Below are 10,169 nucleotides of genomic sequence, written 5' to 3'. Positions count from 1 at the left end.
TAGTTTGTTTCGTTTAAACATGACACTGGATTCAGCTATTGTCATTAAAATACACAATGCGCATTCAATCACTAACAAGTGCCTTTAAAATGTTCTTTCTTTTTTATAACAATTGCCCACTTGATGATTGGATCAAGGTAAGAAGCACGGACAAGGTGGCCTGGACAACCCAATTAGCCACAGCAGCCAATGTCAACGGCCCACCTTTGTCAGGTCATAGATCATGCCCCAAAAGCTCACATTGTCTGCTTTTAGGATTTCTTTCTCCACTGAAGTTAGGGTTGGGTTGGGTTGGCCCCTAATTGGGTTCAGGTTGAAATATGTCAACCTGATTTGAATTTGGGTTGAACAAATTCGGATTGGGTTGGGAATAATCACATGTATTTGGGTTAGGTTAGGCCAGGTTAGGTTGGGTCATGTCAGATTGGGTTGACGGTAGAGGACTTCTGGTTGGGCACCTCAGGTTTAGAATTCAGGGCAGGCTAGGTTGTGGGTTTGGTTCTCTCTTGAGGTCGGGTTGGGCTTGGGTTGACCCTCAACCCTACCTAACCTGCGAGTTGCAGTGCTATCCACTTCTTAACGGTCTACTCACAGGCTAGTGTAAGAGGGTTAAACTTGCTCAATGTAGGAGATTCAAGGTATCTATCATCCACAGCAAGGGCCATCAGATCAACAAGCTACATCATTGAGCCATGGGCCCACTGGTCTAAACTCAAGGATTAAGCATACATGTACGATATAATTCTTCCGATCCTAAAATCTAAAAACTGGTTCATTAACAGCAAGCAATGGCAATGGGCATGGCCAGCTCGTCAGATCTCAGGTCCCGGCCCAATACAGGTCAACCTTGGGCCTCCAGTAGGGACCTATGTGGTCTAGGGTTGTCAGCAGCGTTGGGTTTGGGTCAGGTCCTGTAGCACCCATATGCAGGCTAACTGGGTTAAAATTTGGGCCTAATCAGGTTCAGGCCTAGTCCATGTGATGGACCTGACTAAAGCCGGGTTGGGTAGGATTCTAGTTGGGTCAAGCTAGTTTTAATAGTAAAATTGAAGGTATCCAACGCATATTGGCTATTCTAGCAGAAGAAATGAGACATCCTAATCCACACATGTAAGAGAACACCATTTGCATCTCAAAGTGGTACATGTGTTTGAGATCTGAACCATCCACAATGGAAACGAGATTAGTGGTCAGGATATCATATAATTAATCTAAAACAATGGCTCAATTACTTTACATTATGAACAATAATAAATTTACACCATTACCGTACTTTCAAAACAATAGTAATAATAAAAACAAAAAACAAAAGGAAAATGAACGTTTCATACACCGAACGCACAAGGAGACGGAGCGGCCCAAGCGCGTAACATGGATAAGTGTCCAAGTGTACTTAGAATGTGCTTCAAAGGTGTACTCTCCTCACACGTGTAAACAACGAACAAGCATGCTTGATCAGAGCCACTCATCACTCATGAGATGATTCCCATATATCGCAAGTCTCAAAGCCAGTCCAATTTTATCATTAGGCGAGGCTACACTCGCACACAAATATGGACCGTTTCTCAACCGTTCATCTAATTTGTCAATGGGGACCGCCTGACGATCGTCCCCAATTTCCCACACATGTGCCTAATTTCACCCGTGAGGCGAATTCAATCGAGCGAGCGAACAGCGTTTCTAAAAGGCCCAAGTTCTAATTCTACAAGCACCAGCCCACCCAAGAGTCTACACCTACCAAGCTGGGAACGAGTCGTCCGAAACACCTGAGGAAAATCTAACATGCGCCACAGTCGTGTCGCTCGCCGTCAGGCAGATGAACACGGCGAGGGAGCTGCTAACGTGCGCCGGGTGCTAAAACGAATTCATCTCCAGAACGTAACTCCGCCTCTTAACCAGCGCCTGCACCAGATCCCCAAAAACCCCTCCAAATGCCCCCGCCACAAACCCCTCCATCTCCTCTTCCCTCTCCCCCTCCGCCCAAACCACCACCAGCGTCGCCCCTCTCATCCTCACCCCTCCGGGCAAATCAATGCCCGCCACGTGTCTCATCCTCATCCTCACGGCTGGCACCATCGTCCTGCTCTTCACCTCTCCAACTCTAACCTGCGACTCCTTATCCTCCACCTCCCTGAACTCCCTCAACCCTTCCTTATCCATCACCACCACTCCCTCCCCATCTCTATCCCTCAAAACCAATCCCTCCATCTCCTCATGCTCCCTAATCACGTCATTAAGCAGGTAATGACGCGCCGATGCGGCGATTAGCGCGCTAATCGTCCAAACCACCCTCAGCTTAAGCCCGCCTCTCTCTCCATAGAAATCGATCTCATCTGCTTCTCCGCCATCATCCGTTTCGGAAGCCTCTGCAATCTCTCTAATACCTAATATCACGCAGCACTTGAGAGATCTGCCGAATTTTGCCTTCCATTTAAGGACCGTTCCTTTCTCTAGCCTTAGATCGCCTGCTGGAAGCTCGATCTCTAGGTTTCGGACATTCTCGAAGTGGTGGAGGATTTCGGAAGGGGAGTTTCGGTATCGGGGTCGGGATGATGGGGGTTTCGGTGATACGATGTGGTGGAGGGAATGGAGGATGGAGCGGAGGAGGTGGCTGAGGAAAGAGCCCTTGGATTCGGACGAAATTACGGAATCGACCCTGAGCACGAGGGTTTCGGCTTGCGGGACAAGGGAATTGAATCGCTTGGCGACGGCGCGGCAGCGGGCGAGGGATTTGAGGTCTGAAATGCGGTTGAAGATGATAAGGACGATGTGGTCTGGGATTCGATCGAAGCCGCCCGTTTGAATGTGTGGTGGAGATGATGGTGGTGAGGAGGGGGAGGCACACAGAGGCATTTTTTGCCGGAACGCTTGCTTTTCCTTCACACATATATATATATATATATATATATATATATATATATATATATATATATATTGGTAGGAGGAAAGGCGGAGTTTGACTGTTGACTTCGAGGAAGACAACCTGCTTTTTCCTCAATGCCGGCACGGATTCGAATTTTCCAATGACGGAGGCCCACCTAATAAATGAACGGTTGGAGGCTGGCCCCTTCGACGGGGAATGCCCAAAAATTTCTCAGATATAATATTTCAACGTTTTTATTATAATACCAAGCCCATCGTGAGTCCGTGACCGTCCATGTCCAAAAGATCCGGATTAGCATAAGGTTGAAAATTGAAATAATCCAAATGAGAGCTTTTATTTGCCGTGTATCCACCCTGCGAAGTGATTTAAAATTGAAATAATTCAAGCGGGAGATTTTGTTAGTTGTATATCCACCATGCAAACCAATACTAATCATATAAAACGGTTTGGATCATTAGAAGAAGACCCAGGCTTCAAAGGCTAAAGTCCCGTCGGACGTATTCAAGCCAACCTTCGTTTTCAGTTTTTGCTCTGCCCATCTTGTCTTGAGCGTGAGTGGTCTGTGCTCAACTCAGCTTTATTTTCGTGAATCAGTTGGTCTGAGTCTTTTCTTTCTTTTCTTTTCTTTTCTTCTCCCTTTTTTATTTTGAAGGATCTTTTCCCACATATGATGGGGCACCATGTGAAGGGCTCTTATCATCCAGTACGGTCCGCATATGCTATGGATCAGGGGAGGCAGATTGCTTACTAACACTATTACCAGCTAGTAGCTACTGGACCATGCTTTGTGGGCCCCACCATGATGCATGTGTTTCATCTATAACTTCTATTCATTTTGCGACCTCAATTTAGAACACAAAGCTAAAAAATAAGGCGGATCCAAACCACATATGGACACACTAAAGGAAACAATGGTATGTGAACAGACACCATTAAAAACTTTTTGAGGGCCACGAATGTTTTCAATGATGTTGATATTTTTGTTTTCTCCCTGTTTAGATATGTGTGACCTAATCAATGAACTAGGTGGCAAATAAATGTTATAGTGGACACTAAGAAGCTTTTAACGATGGACATTCAATCATCATTATTTTCTTGTAAAGGAAATATATGATAATGACAAATTATTTTATCTAATTTATCATAATATTTTTGTTAGGGACCATGGAAGCACACAAAATTGAATCACGTAAAGTATTTCAAACACAACAACTAAGTCCAATCACAAACATATCAAATTTAGCACAAAAAAATCATTTTGAAAAAAAAAAAAACTACGTCACAAAGCTATCCCAAGAACAAATTAGAAAGCTATGAGATTACTCCTTATCCAATTACACCCATCTATATAGCCTTTATGAAAATCACAATCAAAATAGAAAACAAATTATGAGGATATCCAACTCTGTGTAATTTTGCGTGATAATTAGATGGCATTAAACATCATATGATGTCATCGAACAGCCTTCAATTACATTAAACTAAACATCAAAATGTTCCAACGATAAATTCATGAAATTTCTAAATTTTTACATCACTTTGATGCCATTAAACATGACACCCAAAGTGTTTACCAATCAACATATGAAATTTCAAATTTTTACGATGGCATCTACCAGGACTTCGATGGTATTGAAGTCTGCTTGATAACATCCAACTGTTATTGACAAATATGTTGATTTACAGATTTACGACATCAATCAACACATTTGCATTTAACATTGACTTTCATATCTAGTTTTATTTTTTCTTCTTCTTCTTCATTTTCTTTTCCTTTCTGTTAGCTTGTTAGTACAACCCGCTGTTAGTTCACACTTCACTGTTAGCCACCCCCACTAGGGATCGATACCGAGACCTCAATGTTGAAACGAGGTATCTTTCACTCAATCTACAACTTGAGATATGAATCAGGGTGTACTTTCATATCTAGCTTATCATTATTAAATAATAATAATCATGACATATTTAGATTACTTCAATGTCAAATTATCACTTATATACAATAATACTATTATTTTATATTATAGATGATTTTTATGTTTGGTTTAACATTAATAAAATTATTATAATAATAAATTTCTTTTACACTACTAAGAAAATGGGAGCCGAATTTCCTGTGAAAACCTTTCGCAAGTTCTTGCACAATCTAAGTGGGGCCATTATGATGTTTGTGAGAAATCCACCCAACCCACCCATTTTTTAAAGCTTATTTTAGAACATAGGACTGAAAACGAGCCGGATCCAATACTCAGGTGAGCCTAGAAGGTGGGGATTGAACATCCACAATTAAAATATTTGTAGGGCCAAAGAAGTTTTGAATCAGGTAATATTTGTTTTCTCAGCTCATCCCTGTAGCAATGACGTTATGATCGGTATGGATGACATTTAAACATCATTGCCAACCCTAGAGAGGTTTCAATGGTAGGAATTTCCCTACCCACCTTTTTCTTTAATGAGGCTCACTTGAGTCTTTGATCATGCTCACTTTTGGTAGGACGGATATCAAGTCCTAAAATGAGCTTAAAAAATTGATGGATGGGTAAATTTCTTACAAACATCTAGGTGTACCCCACTTAGGTTTCCAGCACAAAAACTCTCTGCAAAAAGGCTTTCGCAAGGAATCAAAGTCCAAGAAAATGGGCCGAACAAACAAATGACTCTTAAACAAGGATAGCAACCACATGGATGAAGCCTGCCTGTTCCATGGGACATACCTTTTTGGTCTCCTTACTATTCTCTGTGGCCAGGCCAGGTCTTTTCCGACTTAGGGCGGGCCCAAGGTAGGGCCATTGCCACCTGTTTAAAGCGATGGCCTTTCCCACCTTTTACCGAATGGGTTCTGATAGAAGGACCATCTGGACCATTCATAGGAAGTGCACAGTATGAAAAAGGTGATGACCAATAAATAATCTTCGTACACCGTACATTGATCAAGCGGATCACACTTGTCTTAGAAAAGCAGGTGGTTAGGAAAAATAATAATAATAATAATTAGGGCTGTTAACGGGCCGGGCTCGGCCCCAATTTGAACTGTTTCGGACCGGGCTATTGGCCTCCCTATTCAAAATTCTGTTGTGAGGCCCGAGCCGGGCCCATTGATACCCCTGGTCTTAACAGTATTAATTCATAAGACAACATGTGGCTCACTTTCTGAGCGACTACCCTAATTTTTGGCAAAATGCATGTGTATACTGTGCCCCACCTAATGAATGGTTCAGATGGATTGCACGTGTCCCATCAGACAGTGGGAACGAAGCGGTAGCTGTGCCTGGGTACCCACATTATCAAAATCATATATTGTGTGGTCCAGTAGCTGGCTTTCCTTGGCAGCAGAGGGCTACGACTTCCAAACTTAGACGCTTTCTTTTATACATGAGTGTACACGCACTTATACATATGCCACACACGTCCTAATTTAGCACGTGTCTTGGACATCAAAGCCGGACGCGGATTGCGTCCTACCCCCGCCCACCGTGATGTAAGTATTTTATACACACAGTTAATCATTTTTATATGATTATTTTAAGATATGAGCCAAAAATCGAGGTAGTTTCTGGGCTTAAGTGGAACACATTAAAGGAAGCTCCAGTGATAATGAGACCCATGGTTGAAACCTTTCTAAGGGCCACCGTGATGGTTTTTTTTACCACCCAACCTATTAATAAGGTCATGCAGACTTGGATGAAGTGAAAACACAAATTTCAGCTTGATCGGATACTTCTCCAGCTCCCAAGAAGTTTTTAATGGTGGACGTTCAATCCTCTCTTTGTGGTCCACTTAAGCCCTACAACTACCTCGATTTTTGGCTCATGCCTTAAAATAATCATATAAAAAAGATTAACTGTGTGGATAAAATACTTACATCATGGTGGGTCCCACAGAGCCCTGCCCGGACGTACGTCTGGGCGGGGTAGGATGCAATCCGCGTCCATCAAAGCCATACATGAGGTTGGCCCTGCCTTGCAGATGACATATAGTAAAGTTCAAGCCGGTCCACAAAATTAGGCAACAATTGACCCTTGATGCAAATAATTGAGAGAGAGTGAAAAAAAGAAGAAGATTGGCCTGCATTTTTCGAAACGTTTGCCGACGGTGGGCTGGCCTGTATTCTTAGAAAACCTTGCCGACAGTCTGATTTTAGAACCGGCTCCTTGCGCTAAGCCATCTGCGTTCTCTGGTCTACCTTACGTACGGGTTAGATGTCTACGCATATGCTAGATTGGCAAGCACGCTGGATGTAAAGGTGGGTGTGCCAGGGCAGCAAACCTCTGACCCATGGATTTCTGATCGACCCAGCCCAATTTTAACAGGTCAGGGTTCATGTTTGGACCTGTTAACAATTAGGATTGAGCTCGAGTCTCACCTTTTGGGGCCGGTTAAACGTCAGGTTGGATATACTCACATATTACTGTGTCATTTATTCAGCATCATTTATTATGCTTCAGGTGAAAAGCTTGCAGAAATTTTGTACCCCACCATTAGGTAATCAATTTCCTTCAAACGATATTGAAATATATTTTCAAAGATAATAATTTGATAATTGAAAAATGTAACTAGTGTCCAATAAGCTAATTAGATTTTTCTCACGAAAAGCATGCAACAGCCTTCAATTCCTTTGGCAAAGAGCCTGCAGTTTTGCTATGGTTGTTTAAAACCCCTATCTCATACTTACATTGATATGAACTATTCATATTCTTATTTATGCTATATATAAGATGTTGATGTAAAAATCTGGTCCACCCTCTTTAGACCTTCAAGTACCTACAAAGGAAGAAGACAAAGGAAACCCTGGCTAGAGCAGGGGGACCCTCTGATGCCAAAGTCAGGATAAGAATTTGGGTCTTATAGTATTGAAGGTTTATGGGAGAGAGTTTTTGCGTCCCTTTCACCCTTGAAGTGTCTCTCATTTATAGGAGAGGGAGGATCCCGCCATATAGGGATTTTCTCCCTGATTTCTAGGAGATTTGATTTAGTCATAATCTACTTACGGATGCTTTCCGATCCCGAGATCCTCGGGATTGAGAATCCTTTCACAAGATTTTCGAAACGGTATTTAAGCTTATACCGTTTCTTCCTCGCTCAAGTCGGCCTTAACCGACTCAAGTAACAGACGAGTCTTGGTTAGCTGCAAGGATAAATCTTTCTGTCTCCTCTCGGATGGAACAAGATCGGTTTATGGCCAACGTTCTTCCTTAATCTGATAACCGGCACTGTAACAGGCCTTGTATGGGTCGGTTTTATGGTCGGTCAGGTTGCTTTTAGTTTTAGGGCTTCAATCAACCTCTTTAGACATTACTACCTTGTTAACCGATCCAACTTTATGTCTTACTTTACCTATGGTTCCTGACTCTTAAGGTCTCGGTTGGGATTAATTTCTCAGGAATTCGAGCTAAGTCTCTCCTCTAGGCTTTGTCTCGTCTCAGTCCAACACATTGCCTCGGACTTTCGGGCGGTGCCGATAGAGTTGGTCTATTCCATAACCAGGTCTTCGGACATGGTGTTTTTTTCCCCAACATAAGCTATATCCTGTGATCATACTTTATTGATTATTCTAACCATTGAACTTTGGATTTAAATATGAGTCAATGAATATTCATCTTTATGCACAATCACTTGTTCCTTAAATATTGCTTACAATGGCTTAGGCAACATAGAATTCATAATGCGAACTTATTTTGTGTAAAAAATTCTTGACCGTCGGTGTTAAAGCCCATTGAACAAATATTAAATTTGTTGGATTGGAATGACATTTTACATGGTGGCCCATGACACCTGTGTTGGACATAATGTTCAGCCTGGATCAATGAATTGGACTGTGTCTAAATGTCTCAATGCAATTGGGAGAAATATAACTTATACAACTAAGAGCATTATAACTTAAATAATTCTCTAAGAGCATTGGAGTATTTCTAGTTAAATAAACTACCATGTCAAAACAAATGAATAGCTAGAATTACAATGTACTTTATGCTTCTAATTCAGTAGGAAAAAAGATTTAAGCTGCATTTCCAACGTCATCGAAAGCTCAGATCTCTCCAAAGGGATTTATATTTGTATCTATTCGGCCATGTGGATTTTAAGTGTGGAATTTTCATTGTATTTGGCCACACGAAATAAAGGGTTTTGGGCAAAAGTTCTACAAAACTGATTAGAGACAAATTTCATTCCCACAATTTCTGGAGAGATTTTTAAAATTTGACTTTTTTCTCGCAATATTATCCGAAACATCTCAATAAAATAAAGAGAATTATATATATATATATATATATATATTCGAATTAATATTGAATTAACGTTCAGAAAGACAGTTTCCAAAAATGTATGGGATGCCAGGGCAGGCTCGGCAAGTGCGTCACCTCATGTTAGGCGAGGGCCCAAAAGTAACCCCACAGTGATTCAGGTGGACAACATAAATGGAAACAGTTGTCTCTATAAGTAGTCTAGAGAAGCTCCATAGATTCGGAGTAGTTATCCTTGATCAACCTTATCACGTTCATCCCTGTGTCGATCTTGGATCTAACGGTCACTTGATGGCCCAGATGCACTAACCAAAACTGACACTCAATTGTCCATAAAGACCATTCATGTAGAGACAATTGAGATATTGGAAAGAAGAAGACAAAACGCCATGACTTATATACCATTCACGTCCACGACTTTTATCCATACATCATCTTCAGTGCAAAAATTAAAAGTTCTAAAGAACACAGAAGTCAAGTCCTGATTTGGACTCACAGCCTTAATCTAAACTAGAAAAGTGCTTAAATCATACTTGAAAGCAAAATCAAATCTTTGGATTTTTATTTCTTTAATTGAATCAAGAAAAGCCTATTTAGAAGTTTTGAGTGGACACCCTCGAGAGTATAAAATTGATTTAAACTCAACTAACATGACACTTGGATTCTATTAAATACAACTTTGAATTTACACGAATAAATACTTTTCTTATATAAACGAACGGATGCAACCCTTCGAACATGTACATATAAATACATTTGTGCGTACACGCCCACACACGCATGCTCACACCCACGGCCTAGCTCAGCCTAGTGTAGCGCACACGAATACGTGAAGAGAATTTTGAAACACCAATATTTTAAAAAACAATTTAAAATACAAAATGTTCAATTAGCAATTCCTATAGCTACTTGTTAAGAAATGTAATGAACTCCCTCAATCCTAGCACCTTAAATAGAAATACTCCTAATATTTATATTACTAAAACTCTTCTTTTATGAGTAACATATGGACTTGGAAAAAATATCTTAGGATCTACCTCAATTTT

General features: G+C 41.1%; 1 protein-coding gene across 1 annotated transcript; it reads right to left on the bottom strand.

Annotated features, from left to right (window-relative positions):
* Positions 1–1,206: 1,206 nt before the first annotated feature.
* LOC131233124 (F-box protein AUF1-like) lies at positions 1,207–2,873 on the bottom strand. Its single transcript, XM_058229730.1, has one exon. It carries the CDS (start codon positions 2,851–2,853, stop codon positions 1,855–1,857), a length of 999 nt encoding a protein of 332 aa, XP_058085713.1. The 5' UTR covers positions 2,854–2,873; the 3' UTR covers positions 1,207–1,854.
* Between the last annotated feature and the right edge of the window lie 7,296 nt (positions 2,874–10,169).

This window comes from Magnolia sinica, chromosome 2 (genome assembly GCF_029962835.1).
Source record: "Magnolia sinica isolate HGM2019 chromosome 2, MsV1, whole genome shotgun sequence".
Classification (NCBI taxonomy): domain Eukaryota; kingdom Viridiplantae; phylum Streptophyta; class Magnoliopsida; order Magnoliales; family Magnoliaceae; genus Magnolia; species Magnolia sinica.
Note: the sequence above shows the minus strand (reverse complement) of the source record. Positions and strands in the feature narration are given on the sequence as shown.